The sequence below is a fragment of the Leucoraja erinacea genome, chromosome 14 (genome assembly GCF_028641065.1).
Source record: "Leucoraja erinacea ecotype New England chromosome 14, Leri_hhj_1, whole genome shotgun sequence".
In the NCBI taxonomy this organism is placed as follows: Eukaryota; Metazoa; Chordata; class Chondrichthyes; order Rajiformes; family Rajidae; genus Leucoraja; species Leucoraja erinaceus.
The window spans coordinates 7,151,671-7,171,460 of NC_073390.1; the positions used below are offsets into that span (position 1 = coordinate 7,151,671).

The 19,790-nt window shown below is 41.7% G+C and overlaps 1 protein-coding gene across 1 annotated transcript in view; it reads left to right on the forward strand.

The window, feature by feature from the left end:
* LOC129703229 (fibrillin-3-like) overlaps positions 1–19,790 on the forward strand; it is a 214,382-nt gene that overhangs the window by 171,953 nt on the left and 22,639 nt on the right. Inside the window, exons 67-77 of the mRNA XM_055645508.1 lie at positions 2,181–2,306; positions 2,812–2,937; positions 3,385–3,510; positions 5,218–5,343; positions 5,664–5,789; positions 6,041–6,166; positions 8,376–8,501; positions 9,007–9,132; positions 9,580–9,705; positions 16,012–16,137; positions 16,789–16,914. Of these exons, the coding sequence (XP_055501483.1) occupies positions 2,181–2,306; positions 2,812–2,937; positions 3,385–3,510; positions 5,218–5,343; positions 5,664–5,789; positions 6,041–6,166; positions 8,376–8,501; positions 9,007–9,132; positions 9,580–9,705; positions 16,012–16,137; positions 16,789–16,914 (1,386 nt within the window). The remainder of the gene's footprint in view (positions 1–2,180; positions 2,307–2,811; positions 2,938–3,384; positions 3,511–5,217; positions 5,344–5,663; positions 5,790–6,040; positions 6,167–8,375; positions 8,502–9,006; positions 9,133–9,579; positions 9,706–16,011; positions 16,138–16,788; positions 16,915–19,790) is intronic.

The window sequence follows — 19,790 nt, forward strand, 5'->3', positions numbered from 1 at the left end:
GGTTAATAATATTTAACATAGCTGTTCTTACAACCCTGCAAAAGTTAACTGACCCAACACATTGATTGTAGTCATTTAAATTGTCAAATTAATACCTTTGAGAAAGGCAGCCCCACATACTATTAAATATTATGATATTAAATGAAAGTTTCAGTTGGCAAAATTGAATAATATAATTCACAACCTCTCTGTCCCATTCTCTCTCTCCTCCAACCTACCTGGGGCCTCTCACACACACACACCACTATTGCAGACACAAGAGTCAAGATAATAAAATGTTGATTTGCAGCAGCAGAACAGATAGGTGAACATAGTAATCAGGAGACATTATAATAAACAACAAAAAGCACAATATCTAAAAACACACAAACAATATAGCGGTGTAAACACAAATACGAAGCCCCCACATCCCTAGTGCAATCAAGGCAGTTTGTAGTTCAGAGTTTAGTTGGAGCTTGTTGTGTTCAATAACCTGATGGTTGTTGGGTAGGATCCATTCCTGAATGTTGCAGTTTCCAGGCTCCCATAACTTCACAAAGACAGCAGTGAAATGCAAGCATGGCCAGGGTGGTGTGAGTCCCTGATGATGCTGGCTGCCATTTGGTTATAGACAGTAGACAATAGGTGCAGGAGTAGGCCATTCAGCCCTTCGAGCCAGCACCGCCATTCAATGTGATCATGGCTGATCATGTTTTGTAATATCAAAGCAATATGCTGAGAGAAACAGATATTTCCATAATCTTGCATCAATTAAGAGGCATCCTAAAGGCTATGGTATATTACAATATTAAGAGGCAGTCTTAGTTGGTAGCATGAAATTATATAAATAATATTGAGGGGTCCATTCTTCCAGTTATTGATGAATGTGCAACCAGAACTTCAAACTGTCAACAAAACTTCACCAACACAATTGGAAACTGCAAGTGCAGTTGTGGCCCGGGCTTCAGAGCCAACGCGATCAACCCTTCACTTTGTTATGGTAGAATTTATTAAACAGCTGGTTTCTTAGACTTAACAAACAATATTTAATGTTGCATTTCCAACAGTGTAGTAACATTTAGAAGCTGTAACAAATGGATTTTAATCAACTCAACAGATATCATTGTATTCTCTGTGATTCTTTTCTAGACATTATTTCTACAGCATTATAAAATACACCGTATAAATCGTCAAAGGATATGGTATTTAAACTTCCACTTGTTTTCTGTCCCCCCCATTACTCTGTGGAATATAAATATTAAACCTATGGTTTTCAATAGGTTTGACCATTTCACCAATGGGGATGTAAATTTGAAGGAAAACTGATGACAGTGATTCACGTGACAATGACGGGCTCACATTGATGCTGGAAATGCTGGAGTCAGCAGGAAGGCAGCATCTCTGGATTGAAGGAATGGGTGACCTTTCGGATCAAGACTTTTCTTGTCGCATAGAGTTACTCCACTGCTTGTGTATATTTTCAGTGTAGCCTAGCGTCTACAGTTCCTTCCTACACATTGAGCTACTTATTTTTGAAATACATCTTACTTTGCGTTACTTCAGTATAATGACAGCCTGCAGTCTATTGGAACAGCAGACGTTGGTTTAAGCCGCAGGTAGACACAAAAAGCGGGACAAGAAAGGTCTCGAGCCAAAACAACACCCATTCCTTCTATCCAGAGATGCGGCCTGTCCCGCTGAGTTACTCCAGCATTTTGTGTGTATCTTCTAAACGTAGCCTCAATGTCTATATTTCTCGTTTCCCATAACCTCAGACTCGGTGGGCTGAAGGGCCTGTTTTCTTTGCTATATCTCTAAACTAAACTAAAGAAAGATAATGATAGAATTCTAGAAGGGAAAAGATAGAATGGTTAGACAGATTGCAGGGAGATAAAATGTAATGCTGAAAAATTTAGTTCTTAGTGAGCAGAATAAGAAGAGATAATATAAACTGGAGAGTGCAATTCTAAAAAGGGTACAGTGAGATCTAAAGCGATGTAATTATAATTGTTGAGATTGGCAGAGCATCTCTGGAGAGAAAGAATGGGTGACGTCTCGATCCGAAACCTTGCCTATTTCCTTCGCTCAATAGATGCTGCCTCATCCATTGAGTTTCTCCAGCATTTTTGTCTATCTTCAATTTTCCAGCATCAGCAGTTCCTTCCTAAACATTGAATTGTAATTCCCTGGTTTTGTTCCAGACATCAATGAATGTACAACAAATACCTCAAACTGTCAACAAATCTGCACCAACACAATCGGAGGCTTCCTGTGCAGTTGTGCCCCAGGCTTCAGCACTAACGTGGCCAACCCTTCGCTTTGTGATGGTAAGTGTTTTCAAATACATAGATTCGCAATTTTAAGGAATACTCATTAAGGTGGTAATTACCCTGTAAATCTGTGTGGCCCAAATGAATTTTAGTCACTGGAATATTATATGGAAATGGGTGTAATTTCATTCTCAGTGACCCTTCAATATAATCATATATTGACTGTAGAAATGTAACAAATGTAATCTTCCACAATTCACATTCCCCATCTCAAATCCAAATTAGCATCTGCAAGTTTCAATAATAATGTAATTTCACCTAAGAATATGTAAATATGAAGATACTCTGATCTCAATGATATATGAAGCCAAGTGTGGCACACACTCACATTATAAATTCCATAAAGGCAAGGGAATATCACTAAGGCCATCATCATATGCAGTGTTGCTACTGTATAGCGACATCCTGCAGACAACTCTAGATCAGAATATTTAAGTGACAACGTCAGCAAAACCAAATAACGTGCAAGTTTGTGACATTTCGGTCACTTGTTTTCCTTCAGATATTGAAGAATGTAAAGCCAACACCTCAAACTGTGAACAAGTCTGCATCAACACAAACGGAAGCTTCATGTGCAGTTGTGACCCAGGCTTCAGCACTAATGTGGCCAACTCTTCACTCTGTGATGGTAGGAAGGTTCAAAAGCTTTGTTTCTCACATATTGTGAACAATATTCAATGTGGCAGTTGGGCCACGTAGATTTGACGCACTGTAAAACAAAGATAATAGTCACCTTTAAAATGTGAGGAGAGCAAAACATCCACAATTTTTTAGCATGTTATCTAAATCATGCCCATCCATGTTTCAATGCTCCTTCCATTTCACAAAGCAATGTAAAACTTGAAAATACGGTGAAGCTAATGATCAATGAAACCAAGAATGGCTCGCAGTCGGCTGGTAACATTTCAAAGCATCAAAGCAATATTTGATAAAGACAATACAATTTATTCTCTTGGATCATTAAAGTCACATTCTATTGTCAATGGTGTATTATGATATTAAGAGAGAGAAATGCACTTGGCAAAGCTAAATGCTGCAGAAATTATTGATATATCACTATCTATTTTCCATCTAGATATCAATGAATGTGGCTCCAACACCTCGTACTGCCAACAAATCTGCATCAACACAATCGGAAGCTTCATGTGCAGTTGTTTTCTGGGCTTCAGCACTAATGCGACCAACCCTTCGCTGTGTGATGGTAGGTGTTCAAACACATAGATTAGTTTTGTTTAGATTAGAGTTACAGCATGGAAACAGACCCTTTGACCTACCGATTCCCCACTGATCAGCGTTCACCCATAAGCTGGTTCAATACTACACACTAGGAACAATTTACAAAAGCCAATTAACTTTTAAACTCGAAGGTCTTTGGGATGGAAACGCAGGCACCCAGAGAAAACCCATGCGGTCACAGGGAGAATGTACAAACCCGGGTCTTTGGCGCTGTATAGGGCCTGTCCCACGAGGATGCAACTCCATGCGGCAAGCACGACCTAAAGGGCCTGTCCCACGAGCATGCGACTCCATGCGGCAAGCGCGACCTAACATGGTCGCTAGAGCCGTAAGGCCTTGCTGTGTCGGTCCCACTTCAATCGCCGGAGCCATATGGAGTTGTGCGGAGCTGGTCCCGACATCGCGCGGGGCTCCGAAAAACTGACTGTGTTAAAAAATTCTTCGGGGCAACGGCCTGCTCGCCCACAGCCGTATGCACCGCCTCGACGCCGTATGCCATGCGCGAACTTCCCGCGGAAGGCCTGTCTTCTCGTAGTTGCCAGAACTGTGCTTCAAACCGAATCACGGCGTGATAAGAAATTACAAATTATAGTAAAAATAAAAAATATATATCCTTAATATAACTGCGTCCCCACCCATAACTGGAATCTCTTTGTAATTTCATACAAATTTGATCATAAACATTGAAAATTTTAAGTGTCACTAGACAAGTGGGACCCGTTGGGTCCCTGTCACATGGGAGGACTGGTCCCGCAACACAACCCATTCCTTAATCAATATTCCACCACTCTTTTGATTATAAAAATATATATATACTGAGGGGGAGATGGTGAAGTTGTCACACTATTGAGGGGGAGAGAGAGGGGTGGGGGGCGGGGGGAGTGGGAAGAGGGAGAGTTGGAGAGGGGTCAGAGAGAGAGGGGACAGGGGGGAGAGCGAATGAGGGAAGAGAGAGGGGTAGAGAGGGCGGAGGAGAGAGGAGGGGAGGAGACGGGAAGACAGGAGATCGGAGAGGAAGGGAGGCGAGGAGAGGAGCGGTGGGGTGGAAAGCAGAGGAGGAGAGGAGGGGAGGACAGGAGAGGGGAGGAGCAACATCACATTGTGATGTCATTGTGGCAGTTGGCAGCCAGCTTGAGAGCCCATTGTGATTGGTGCACTGAGAGAGGCATTGTGACATCAGTCGGATTTATTTTTCTCTCTAAGCTGATTGAGTTTGCGCTGTTTTCAAAATTTCAAGCTTCAAAAAGTTCAGAAATATAGGTGGAAATACGACGGGGAGATGTTTATTGCCTCCATGGGGAAAAGGGTGAGTAGAATGTGTGAAAATGGGAATGCTGTGGCCTAGCCTTTGGAAGAAAATAGGAATTAACCAGATTGTGCCCAGATCTCTCTCTCTCTCTCTCTCTCTCTCTATCTCTCTCTCTCTCTCTCTCTCTCTCTCTCTCTCTCTCTCTCTCTCTCTCACACTCTCTCTCTGACACACGCACGCACACGCACACACAAACAAGACAAAGTTTTAATAATATTGATTTTTTAAAGGAATTAGAAAGCTCATTGTGATTTTGAAGCAAAGCAATGATTTGTTGTGCATTATTGATGTTGAAAATATCTGAGCAAGTCTGAAAACTCATTGTCCACAATTTGCATCAGGAGTAACAGCTTATTTCTCCAGATATCAATGAATGTGCAACCAACACCTCAAACTGTCAGCAAATCTGCACCAACACAATCGGAAGCTTTGTGTGCAGTTGTGACCGAGGTTTCAGCATTAATGTGGCCAACTCTTCGCTTTGTGAGGGTGAGGTGTTTTCAAACACAGTTTATTGTGGTTGGTAACTAATATTTTCTGCAGCATTTCTTACTTCCCAGTAAATATTTGCTGGCCAAACAAAAACATTTAACTAACTGTAATAATGAAGGAAAATGGATACAATGTTATTGTATATCAGCGTTCACTGAATGGATACTTTTCTTGCAGAAGGAAATGTAAAAGTAGGGATAAATTATTACACCTCTCTAACTTATTTTCCATTTCATGATATAAAGTAATGATGTTTCAGTTGGCATAGCCAAATGATATGAAAGTATTTGACATGTCATTCATTCTTTGTCCTCCAGACATTGATGAATGTGGAACCAACACCTCGAACTGTCAACAAATCTGCACCAATACAATCGGAAGCTTCCTGTGCAGTTGTTACCCAGGTTTCAGCATTAATGTGGCCAACTCTTCGCTTTGTGATGGTGAGGTTTTCAAACATACTTTCTTGGCATTGGGGAATAATATTTTCCGTGGCATTTTGTACCTCCCAGTAAATATTTGCTGGCTTAACCAAAACATTTTATTCACTGTAATAATGAACGGGGGATAAATTATTGCAACTGTATAATTGTGTAACTTATTCTTCGTCTCATGATATAAAGTGATGAAGATTCATTTAGCAAAGATAAATGGTATGAAAGTTTCAACAGGTCATTCACACTTTTTCCTCCAGACATTGATGAATGTGGCACCAACACCTCAAACTGTCAACAAATCTGTAACAACGCAATCGGAAGCTTTGTGTGCAGTTGTGACACAGGCTTCAGCACCAATGTGATCAACTCTTCCATTTGTGATGGTACGGTGTTTTTAAATGCAGTTTGGTTAATAATATTTAACATAGTTGTTCTTACAGCCCTGCAAAGTTAACTGACCCAACACATTGATTGTAGTCATTTAAATTGTCAAATTAATACCTTTGAGAAAGGCAGCCCCACATACTATTAAATATTATGATATTAAATGAAACAGTTTCAGTTGGCAAAATTGAATAATATAATTCACAACCTCTCTGTCCCATTCTCTCTCTCCTCCAACCTACCTGGGGCCTCTCACACACACACACACACCACTATTGCAGACACAAGAGTCAAGATAATAAAATGTTTATTTACAGCAGCAGAACAGACAGGTGAACATAGTAATCAGGAGACATTATAATAAACAACAAAAAGCACAATATCTAAACACACACAAACAATATAGCGGTGTAAACACAAATACGAAGCCCCCACATCCCTAGTGCAATCAAGGCAGTTTGTAGTTCAGAGTTTAGTTGGAGCTTGTTGTGTTCAATAACCTGATGGTTGTTGGGTAGGATCCATTCCTGAATGTTGCAGTTTCCAGGCTCCCATAACTTCACAAAGACAGCAGTGAAATGCAAGCATGGCCAGGGTGGTGTGAGTCCCTGATGATGCTGGCTGCCATTTGGTTATAGACAGTAGACAATAGGTGCAGGAGTAGGCCATTCAGCCCTTCGAGCCAGCACCGCCATTCAATGTGATCATGGCTGATCATGTTTTGTAATATCAAAGCAATATGCTGAGAGAAACAGATATTTCCATAATCTTGCATCAATTAAGAGGCATCCTAAAGGCTATGGTATATTACAATATTAAGAGGCAGTCTTAGTTGGTAGCATGAAATTATATAAATAATATTGAGGGGTCCATTCTTCCAGTTATTGATGAATGTGCAACCAGAACTTCAAACTGTCAACAAAACTTCACCAACACAATTGGAAACTGCAAGTGCAGTTGTGGCCCGGGCTTCAGAGCCAACGCGATCAACCCTTCACTTTGTTATGGTAGAATTTATTAAACAGCTGGTTTCTTAGACTTAACAAACAATATTTAATGTTGCATTTCCAACAGTGTAGTAACATTTAGAAGCTGTAACAAATGGATTTTAATCAACTCAACAGATATCATTGTATTCTCTGTGATTCTTTTCTAGACATTATTTCTACAGCATTATAAAATACACCGTATAAATCGTCAAAGGATATGGTATTTAAACTTCCACTTGTTTTCTGTCCCCCCCATTACTCTGTGGAATATAAATATTAAACCTATGGTTTTCAATAGGTTTGACCATTTCACCAATGGAGATGTAAATTTGAAGGAAAACTGATGACAGTGATTCACGTGACAATGACGGGCTCACATTGATGCTGGAAATGCTGGAGTCAGCAGGAAGGCAGCATCTCTGGATTGAAGGAATGGGTGACCTTTCGGATCAAGACTTTTCTTGTCGCATAGAGTTACTCCACTGCTTGTGTATATTTTCAGTGTAGACTAGCGTCTACAGTTCCTTCCTACACATTGAGCTACTTATTTTTGAAATACATCTTACTTTGCGTTAGTTCAGTATAATGACAGCCTGCAGTCTATTGGAACTGCAGACGTTGGTTTAAACCGCAGGTAGACACAAAAATCGGGACAAGAAAGGTCTCGAGCCAAAACAACACCCATTCCTTCTATCCAGAGATGCGGCCTGTCCCGCTGAGTTACTCCAGCATTTTGTGTGTATCTTCTAAACGTAGCCTCAATGTCTATATTTCTCGTTTCCCATAACCTCAGACTCGGTGGGCTGAAGGGCCTGTTTTCTTTGCTATATCTCTAAACTAAACTAAAGAAAGATTATGATAGAATTCTAGAAGGGAAAAGATAGAATGGTTAGACAGATTGCAGGGAGATAAAATGTAATGCTGAAAAATTTAGTTCTTAGTGAGCAGAATAAGAAGAGATAATATAAACTGGAGAGTGCAATTCTAAAAAGGGTACAGTGAGATCTAAAGCGATGTAATTATAATTGTTGAGATTGGCAGAGCATCTCTGGAGAGAAAGAATGGGTGACGTCTCGATCCGAAACCTTGCCTATTTCCTTCGCTCAATAGATGCTGCCTCATCCATTGAGTTTCTCCAGCATTTTTGTCTATCTTCAATTTTCCAGCATCAGCAGTTCCTTCCTAAACATTGAATTGTAATTCCCTGGTTTTGTTCCAGACATCAATGAATGTACAACAAATACCTCAAACTGTCAACAAATCTGCACCAACACAATCGGAGGCTTCCTGTGCAGTTGTGCCCCAGGCTTCAGCACTAACGTGGCCAACCCTTCGCTTTGTGATGGTAAGTGTTTTCAAATACATAGATTCGCAATTTTAAGGAATACTCATTAAGGTGGTAATTACCCTGTAAATCTGTGTGGCCCAAATGAATTTTAGTCACTGGAATATTATATGGAAATGGGTGTAATTTCATTCTCAGTGACCCTTCAATATAATCATATATTGACTGTAGAAATGTAACAAATGTAATCTTCCACAATTCACATTCCCCATCTCAAATCCAAATTAGCATCTGCAAGTTTCAATAATAATGTAATTTCACCTAAGAATATGTAAATATGAAGATACTCTGATCTCAATGATATATGAAGCCAAGTGTGGCACACACTCACATTATAAATTCCATAAAGGCAAGGGAATATCACTAAGGCCATCATCATATGCAGTGTTGCTACTGTATAGCGACATCCTGCAGACAACTCTAGATCAGAATATTTAAGTGACAACGTCAGCAAAACCAAATAACGTGCAAGTTTGTGACATTTCGGTCACTTGTTTTCCTTCAGATATTGAAGAATGTAAAGCCAACACCTCAAACTGTGAACAAGTCTGCATCAACACAAACGGAAGCTTCATGTGCAGTTGTGACCCAGGCTTCAGCACTAATGTGGCCAACTCTTCACTCTGTGATGGTAGGAAGGTTCAAAAGCTTTGTTTCTCACATATTGTGAACAATATTCAATGTGGCAGTTGGGCCACGTAGATTTGACGCACTGTAAAACAAAGATAATAGTCACCTTTAAAATGTGAGGAGAGCAAAACATCCACAATTTTTTAGCATGTTATCTAAATCATGCCCATCCATGTTTCAATGCTCCTTCCATTTCACAAAGCAATGTAAAACTTGAAAATACGGTGAAGCTAATGATCAATGAAACCAAGAATGGCTCGCAGTCGGCTGGTAACATTTCAAAGCATCAAAGCAATATTTGATAAAGACAATACAATTTATTCTCTTGGATCATTAAAGTCACATTCTATTGTCAATAGTATATTATGATATTAAGAGAGAGAAATGCACTTGGCAAAGCTAAATGATGCAGAAATTATTGATATATCACTATCTATTTTCCATCTAGATATCAATGAATGTAGCACCAACACCTCGTACTGCCAACAAATCTGCACCAACACAATCGGAAGCTTCATGTGCAGTTGTTTTCTGGGCTTCAGCACTAATGTGACCAACCCTTCGCTTTGTGATGGTAGGTGTTTACAAACACATAGATTAGTTTTGTTTAGATTAGAGTTACAGCATGGAAACAGACCCTTTGGCCTACCCATTCCCCACTGATCAGCGATCACCCATAAGCTGGTTCAATAATTCACACTAGGAACAATTTACAAAAGCCAATTAACCTTTAAACTCAAAGGTCTTTGGGATGGAAACGCAGGCACCCAGAGAAAACCCATGCGGTCACAGGGAGAATGTACAAACCCGGGTCTTTGGCGCTGTAAAGGGTCTGTCCCACGAGCAAGCGACTCCATGCGACAAGCGCGACCTAACATGGTTGCTTGAGCCGTACGGCCTTGCTGTGCTGGTCCCACTTCGATCGCCTGAGCCATATGGAGTTGTGCGGAGCTGGTCCTGACATTGCGCGGGGCTCCAAAAAACTGACTGTTAAAAAATTCTGTTTGGCAACGGCCTGCTGGCCCGCAGCCGCCGCGACGCCGTATCCACCGCCTCGACGCCGTATGCCATGCGCGAACTTCCCACGGATTTCGCTCGAACTTCATGTCACTCACTCGACCTCCGCACGGCCCCCCTTCTGGTTTGGTCGCGCTTGCCGCATGCAGTCGCATGCTCGTGGGACAGGCCCGTTAGGTCGCGCTTGCCACATGCAGGTCGCATGCTCGTGGGACAGGTCCTTTCAGCAGCAACTCTACTGCTGCGTCACTATCTGTTTTCCATGTAAATATCGCTGAATGTAACCTACTGCCAACAAATCTGCATCAACACAATCGGAAGCTTCATGTATAGATGAATACTATCATTTCTCAGATTTAAGGAATAATATTGAATGTGGTAGAATACAGTAATTGCCCTGTACAAACTAGGTGGCCCAGAAAACAAATTTTAGTCACTTGAATACTGAATAAAAATGGATGGCATTTCATTCTCAGTGTGCCTTCAAAATAATAGAATTATATATTTACTGCGCAGTTGTAAAATATTTTGTACATTTTTATATGTGAATGAAGTTAAACTTTCACAATTCACATTATCCTCTCACATTTAAATATTACATCTGCAGGTTTCATAGAATATAGAACAGTACAGCACAAGAACAGGCTCTTCAGCGCACTGCCTGTGCTGAATAACAGGCCAAGACTAACCCTTATCTACCTACACATAATCCATATCTCTCCATTCCCTTCATCGGCCGACTTGGGGTTACTGACCATCCCGCGATCTAGGCATAAGCCCAGGACCGACCGCGCTTTTGCGGTTGCAGCTTCTAGAATATGGAACAGCATCCCTCTTCCCATCAGAACTGCCCCCTCCATCAACTCTTTTAAGCCTAGACTTAAAACTTATTTCTACTCTCAAGCCTTTCTTGAGGTCCTCTGAGGGAACGCTGTATGTATGTATCTATGTATGTATTGTTGATCTATGTACCACTGTTTGTAGCACGTTAGTACCTGCACTAATGTAAAGCACTTTGGTCAATGAGAACGTTTTTAAATGTGCTATAGATATAAAATTGATTTGACTATTCCATGCCTATCCAAAAGCCTCTTAAATGCTTCTGTTGTAGCTGCCTCTGCCACCATCCCTGGCAGCATGTTCCAGACAATCACCAGCCTCTGTGTAAAAAGACTTGCACCGCACATTTCCTTTACACCTTGCCCTTTCAATTTAAGGCTATGCCCTGTAGTATTTGAGTTTTTCCCATCCTGGGAGATACATTCTGATTATCTACCAATCTCAAAATTTTATAGAATTCTATCAAGTTCCAGAAAAAATAATACAAATCTGTCCATCCTCCTCCTGTAGCGAATACTCACTAATCTGGGCATTATTATGATAAAGCCCTTCTGCACCCTTTTCAATTCCCTTACCTTGTTCCTATAATCGGCCGACTGCATACAATACTCCAAATGCAGCCTAACAAACGTCCTATAAATCTGCATCATGACTTTCTGACTTATACTCAATGACCCAACTATGAAAGCAAGCATCCCATCAGGGAGTTATAGACTTGGATCACAGGTTCCCTCCCTTATTCTTGAGTGGTCCTACCTATTCCCTGATTACCCTCGTGTTTTTAATGTAGGCATAAAAAACGTTGGCATTTTCTTTAATCTGACTTGTCAAAGCTATATTGTGTGGTCCATTTTGGTCCTTTTAATCGCCCACTTCAGTTCTTCCCTCCTTTCCTCAAAGAAGCGTCCTGATTCTATCCTCTTGCATGAACTTAATTTTTCTTTTTGACAAAATTTGCGACCTCTTTTTTCAATCCAAGGTTCGTTTACTTTGTCACCCTTATCTCTTATCTTTACTGGTTCATACTGGTTCTGAACGTCAATCAACTGGCCTTTAAATGTCTCCGACAAGTCAGATGTGGGACTTACCCGATACCAATTGTTCCCAGTGTACCCTCCTGAGCTCCAGTACAATAATGTGTGGTTTGCTTTACTCCAATTTAGTACCTTCCAACATGGTCTAGTCTTCTCCTTATTCATAACAATCTTATGGAGTTGTAGTCACTATCCCCAAAATGATCTTCCACTGTAATAAGAATCACCTGGCCACATTCATTTCCCAACACAAGGTCTAGTATGTTCCCTTCACTGGTTGGACTATCCACAGACTGTTTCAAGAAACTCACTTGTATACACCTCACACAATCTTCCCCGTCTAACTAAGCCTTTGGAACTGATCAAGTTCCAGTCAATATTGGTAAAGTCAATCACTAAGACAACACCTGTTGCTTTGGAAAGCTGGTAGAGTAATCTGTCCACATAACAGTACCTCCACCTCTAGTTTGCTATTGGGGGGCCCTATAATACTATCCCGGTAGAGTACTTGCACCTATCTTACTTCTAAACTCCACCTATATCATCTCAATGAATGAATCCTCCAGTATATGCTCTGAGTGCTGCCTTGACAGTCTCCCAGATTAATAGTGCAACTATTCCAAACCTTTTGGGTCCTTCTCGAGGATTATAGCTTTAATCTAGGCTCTAAGTCTATCTGTTTACCCCACAATACTCCTTGTATTGAAATAAACACACTTCAGCCATCTGCGTCACCATATTGCTTCACCTCCCCCTGCCTGTCCTTCCTTTGAGACACTGTTTATGACCTCTAACTTCCCATCACATCGCCAAATTCTGACCAACAACTCGGGCTACTAACTGCCTGCCTCCTTAATTTAAACGCTCCTAGTAGCATCAGCAAACATCCCTGCAAGGATATTGGTCACTTTCCAGTTCAGAATCAACCCATTAATTTTGTAGAGGTTACCTCCGCCCCAGAAGAGATCCCAATAGTCTAAAAATTGGAATAGTTGTCCCCAGCACCAATTCCTGAGCGATGCATTCATTTGTCCAATCTTCCTATTCTTAACCTCACGAGCTTGCGACATCGAAAGTAAACTGCAGATTACCACCCTCAGAGTCCTCCTTCGTAATCTTCTGCCTAATGGGCTTGTCCCACTTAGGCCTCTTTGTAGGCGACTACAGAAGACTATGCAGTCGCCACATGTTCGCGGATGGTTGCCGGAAAGCCGCCTTCATGGTCGTGAGGAGTTCCCGCATTCTGGGAACTAGTCACGGCCTCATGATGGTTTCCATGAGTTTTTCAAAATGTTGAAAAATTAGCGGCGATTAGAATGAAGCTGCCATGAAGAGTAGCGAGAATTCTCGTGCCGTAGGTGGGTCGCCAGCAGGTCCTAATGGGTTACCAGGAGGTCAAAAGTTCTCAGAGGTTCTTGTAGGTTGTAGCCGGTGGTGACCGGTGAATCTCATTGGCTCATTGGGGGAAAAAAAAGGTAAACAGTAGTTTTCAGAACCAAGGATATCCGACCGGTAATGTTAAATGTCCACCGAGTTTTACAGCCGTGCATCTCTGGCTTCTTAAAAGTTGTCTCCACTCCTCTTCTCCCTTCTTCCCCCTTCTCCACCTCTCTTCCCTCCATCCCCCCCTCTTTTAAAGGACTTACTGTACACAGTGCTTTAGCCGTCTTTTTACAGCGCCAACCTTCCTGTTCATTGCGGTGTATGTCTGTATCACCTTGGCTTTGCACCGTGTGAATTTTTAGACAGCGCTCCCCCCGCTTGCCCTGTCCCCCGTCTGCATAATGGGCTGGTGAAGGAAGCGATGTGTTTGTTTGTGTGTGTTCCACGCTGACAGTCGCTGTTCCAGTTGCTCTTTTTCTAACAGACAGCTGGCAACTTGTCAGTCACCGGCATAGAAACATAGAAACATAGAAATTAGGTGCAGGAGTAGGCCATTCGGCCCTTCGAGCCTGCACCGCCATTTAATATGATCATGGCTGATCATCCAACTCAGTATCCCGTACCTGCCTTTTCTCCATACCCTCTGATCCCCTTGGCCACAAGGGCCACATCTAACTCCCTCTTAAATATAGCCAATGAACTGGCCTCAACTACCCTCTGTGGCAGAGAGTTCCAGAGATTCACCACTCTCTGTGTGAAAAAAGTTCTCCTCATCTCGGTTTTAAAGGATTTCCCCCTTATCCTTAAGCTGTGACCCCTTGTCCTGGACTTCCCCAACATCGGAAACAATCTTCCTGCATCTAGCCTGTCCAACCCCTTAAGAATTTTGTAAGTTTCTATAAGATCCCCTCTCAATCTCCTAAACTCTAGAGAGTATAAACCAAGTCTATCCAGTCTTTCTTCATAAGACAGTCCTGACATCCCAGGAATCAGTCTGGTGAACCTTCTCTGCACTCCCTCTATGGCAATAATGTCCTTCCTCAGATTTGGAGACCAAAACTGCACGCAATACTCCAGGTGTGGTCTCACCAAGACCCTATACAACTGCAGTAGAACCTCCCTGCTCCTATACTCAAATCCTCTTGCTATGAAGGCCAACATGCCATTCGCTTTCTTTACTGCCTGCTGCACCTGCATGCCTACCTTCAATGACTGGTGTACCATGACACCCAGGTCTCGCTGCATCTCCCCGTTTCCCAATCGGCCACCGTTTAGATAATAATCTGCTTTCCCGTTTTTGCCACCAAAATGGATAACCTCACATTTATCCACATTAAACTGCATCTGCTAGACATTTGCTCACTCACCCAGCCTATCCAAGTCACCTTGCAGTCTCCTAGCATCCTCCTCACACCTAACACTGCCCCCCAGCTTAGTGTCATCCGCAAACTTGGAGATATTGCCTTCAATTCCCTCATCCAGATCATTAATATATATTGTAAATAGCTGGGGTCCCAGTACTGAGCCTTGCGGTACCCCACTAGTCACTGCCTGCCATTGTGAAAAGGACCCGTTTACTCCTACTCTTTGCTTCCTGTTTGCCAGCCAGTTCTCTATCCACATCAATACTGAACCCCCAATGCCATGTGCTTTAAGTTTGTATACTAATCTCTTATGTGGGACCTTGTCGAAAGCCTTCTGGAAGTCCAGATACACCACATCCACTGGTTCTCCCCTATCCACGCTACTAGTTACATCCTCGAAAAATTCTATAAGATTCGTCAGACATGATTTACCTTTCGTAAATCCATGCTGACTTTGTCCAATGATTTCACCACTTTCTAAATGTGCTGCTATCCCATCTTTAATAACTGACTCTAGCAGTTTCCCCACTGCCGATGTTAGGCTAACTGGTCTGTAATTCCCCGTTTTCTCTCTCCCTCCCTTCTTAAAAAGTGGGGTTACGTTTGCTACCCGCCAATCCTCTGGAACTACTCCAGAATCTAAGGAGTTTTGAAAGATTATTACTAATGCATCCACTATTTCTGGAGCTACTTCCTTAAGTACTCTGGGATGCAGCCTATCTGGCCCTGGGGATTTATCGGCCTTTAATCCATTCAATTTACCCAACACCACTTCCCGACTAACCTGGATTTCACTCAATTCCTCGCGGGCCCCTGCTATTTCCGGCAGATCATTTATGTCTTCCTTAGTGAAGACGGAACCAAAGTAGTTATTCAATTGGTCCGCCATATCCTGGTTCCCCATGATCAACTCACCTGTTTCTGACTGTGTGACAGTCCGCTTAAGTGGGACAGGCCCATAATGCTCTGTTTTCACTTTGCAGGACCTTGTCCTTTCTCGTATCCATGTTATTTGTGCCAACGTGCACAACTTTTGGCTGGTTGCCCTCCCCTTTTGAAAATGTTTCAATAGTTATGTTAATTTACCAAAGGATATGTAAATGTGAAGGCACTCTGATCTCAATGATATGTGGAGGCATGGGTGACAAACTGCCAACTACTCTAGTTCAGAATATTAAGTGACAAAGTTTACTTCAACAAAGACAAATAACATACAAGTGTTTGACATTTGTTTTCCTCCAGACATCGATGAATGTGGAACCAACACCTCAAACTGTCAACAAATCTGCACCAACACAAACGGAAGCTTCATGTGCAGTTGTGACCCAGGTTTCAATACCAATGTGATCAACTCTTCACTCTGTGATGGTAGGAAGGTTCAAACGCATTGTTTTGCACAGACTGTGAACAATATTCAATGTGGCTGTTGGGCCACGTGGATTTGATGCCCTATAAAACATAGCACATTCCTGACCCGAAATGTCACCTATCCATGTCCTCAAAAGGTGCTGCCTGACCCGATGAAATTCTCCAGCATTTTATGGGGTTTTTTTGTAAACTAACCTCAGTAGTTCCTCGTGTCTAAAGTATATTTTTCACCTTTAAACTGAGAGGGAAGCAACATCTCTGTAATTTCAATTCTATGTCATCGAAATCATGACCATCCTTGTTTCAATACTCCTTCCATTTCACCAAAGATCATGTAAAACCTGAAAGCACTATTCACCAATATTCAATGGTCAAGAATGGCACATAGCTGGTAATGTTTCAAAACATCAAAGTAAGATCAGTTAAATTTGGCATTATGTTCCGCACAAATATCGTGGGCCAAAGGGGCCATTCCAGTGCTGTACTATTCTGTTCCATGTGATTTATTTGACAAAGTCAGCTCAATTTCTTTCCCTTAGATCTGTAAATTCACATTCTATTACCTGTAGAATATCACAATATTAAGAGAGAACATTTCTCGTGGCAAAGCTACAGTAATTATTGATGCATCACAAACTGTTTTCCTTTTAGATATTGATGAATGTGCAAACAACATCTCAAACTGTCAACAAATCTGCACCAACACAATCGGAAGCTTTGTGTGCAGTTGTGACCCAGGCTTCAGCACCAACATAACCAACTCTTTACTTTGCGATGGTAGGATGTTTTAAAACAGATGGTTTCTCCTATTTATTGTGGCATTTCTAGCTGCCCAGTTAATCTTAGATTATCAAAAAAATGGATTGTCCTCACCTTAATATATTGCAGAAGTCTAGAATTCAAGATAAATTGTCATACATTAAGAAATGTATAATTCCACGTTTCCCCCATTATTACCCTGTGAAATCAAAATATTATACCTGTCCTTTTCAATAATTTGGTCCTTACCCCAATGGGGAGGAAATCTCAAGGGAACCCTCGTGCCAATGATCGATATGGCACAAAATGATTCACATTGAGCTGGTTATGTTTTGTAGAGTCAAAACAATATTTTCTTGAAAGATCTCTCCATACACTGTTGATAGACAAAAAATGCTGGAATAACAGCAGGACACATAGCATCACTGGATAGAAGGAATGGGTGATGTTTCAGGTCTGAAGAAGGGTCTCAACCTTAAATTTCACTCATTTCTGGTCCTGTGTAATGAAGCAGGATTAATTAAAAATGTCATAGTTAGGGACTCGTTGGGAACAAGTGACCACAATATGGTCGAATTCCATATTCAAATAGAAGGGGAGCAGGTTGAAACTCAGGCTAGGGTGCTTAGTCTAAATAAGGGGGATTATGAAGGTATGAGGACTGAGCTGATCAAAGTTGACTGGGATAGCAGACTCAAGAATAAGACGGTACATGAGCAGTGGTGTACGTTTAAGGGTATACTGTATAATCTTCAAGAAAAATTTATTCCTATGAAGAAAAAAAGGGGTAAGGGTAAGAACAGTCAGCCATGGCTCAGTAAAACTATAAAGGATAGTATTCGGCTGAAAGCAAGGGCATATAAGGTAGCCAGAGATAGTGGGAGGGTAGAGGATTGGGAAGCATTTAAAGGTCAGCAAAAAATAACTAAGAGATTAATTAAGACGGGGAAAATAGACTATGAAAGGAATTTAGCGAACAACATAAAAACTAATAGTAAGAGTTTTTATAGCTATATAAAAAGAAAAAGGGTGGCTAAGGTGAACGTTGGTCCATTGGAGGGTGAGACTGGAGAGTTGTTGGTGGGGAACATGGAAATGGCAAAGGCATTAAACGAGTATTTTGTATCAGTCTTCACCATAGAAGACACAAAAAATATTCCAACGCTGGATAAACAGGGGGCGGTAGGAATGGAGGAGCTAAATACTATTAAGATCACCAAGGAGGTGGTATTAGGGAAATTAATGAGACTGAAGGAGGATAAATCCCCTGGGCCTGATGGATTACATCCAAGGGTCTTGAGGGAGATAGCGGTGGGGATTGTGGATGCATTGGTGATAATTTTCCAAAACTCCCTGGAGGTAGGAACGGTCCCAGTGGATTGGAAAATGGCCAATGTAACACCTATATTTAAAAAAGGAAGTAAACAGAAGGCGGGTAACTATAGACCGGTTAGTCTAACATCGGTGGTGGGTAAAATGTTAGAGACAATTATTAAAGAAACACTAACGGGGCACTTGGATAAACATGACTTCATCGGACAGAACCAGCATGGTTTTGTGAAGGGGAAGTCCTGTTTAACGAATCTGCTCGAATTCTTTGAGGAAGTAACAACCCGGGTGGATAAAGGGGAACCGGTGGATGTGGTATACTTGGACTTCCAAAAGGCTTTTGACAAGGTGCCACATAAGAGACTATTGCTAAAAATAAAAAATTATGGGATTGGGGGTAATATATTAGCATGGGTAGAGGATTGGCTAACAAATAGGAAGCAGAGAGTGGGGATAAATGGTTCATACTCGGGATGGCAACCGGTAACTAGCGGGGTTCCGCAAGGGTCGGTGCTGGGACCCCAGTTGTTCACAATTTATATAAATGATTTGGAGGAGGGAACCAAGTGTAATATATCAAAATTTGCGGACGATACAAAAATGGGAGGAAAAGTAGGGGATGAGGAGGATAGGAAGAGTCTGCAAAAGGATATAGATAAGCTAGGTGAGTGGGCAACAACTTGGCAGATGAAATTTAATACTAATAAATGTGAAGTCATTCACTTTGGGAAAGAAAATGATAGGGCAAGTTATTTTCTAAATGAGGAGGAGCTGCGTTGTAATGCAACGCAAAGGGATCTAGGGGTATTAGTACATGAATCACTGAAAGTTAGTATGCAGGTGCAGCAAGCAATCAGGAAGGCCAATGGAGTTTTGGCCTTTATTGCTAGGGGGATTGAGTATAAAAACACGGAGGTCTTGCTGCAGCTGTACACAGTATTAGTGAGACCACATTTGGAATACTGTGTACAGTTCTGGGGTCCATACTTAAGAAAGGATGTACTAGCCCTGGAGGCAGTGCAGCGAAGGTTTACAAGATTAATTCCTGCAATGAGGGGATTGACATATGAGGAAAGGTTAAGTAGGCTGGAACTCTACTCTTTGGAGTTTAGAAGAATGAGAGGCGATCTCATTGAAACATATAAGATCGTGAGGGGCCTTGATCGGGTGGATGCACCGAGGATGTTCCCAATGATCGGGGAAACTAGAACTAGGGGACATAGTTGCAGAATAAGGGGGGGCTCTTTTAAAACTGAGATGAGGAAGAACTTCTTCACCCAGAGGGTGGTTAATTTATGGAATTCACTGCCCCAGGGAGCAGTGGAAGCAAAAACTTTAAATATATTTAAGACTAAAATAGATGGTTTTTTAGCTGCCAAGGGGATAAGGGGCTACGGGGAGAGGGCAGGGATATGGACCTAGGTATGGTTAGTATAGTAAGACCTGAGTGATCTCCTGGACAAGTGTCGATCGCCTGGATTGGGGTCGGAGAGGAATTTCCCGGATTTTTTTCCCGAATTGGACCTGGGTTTTTATCCGGTTTTTTGCCTCCCCCAGGAGATCAC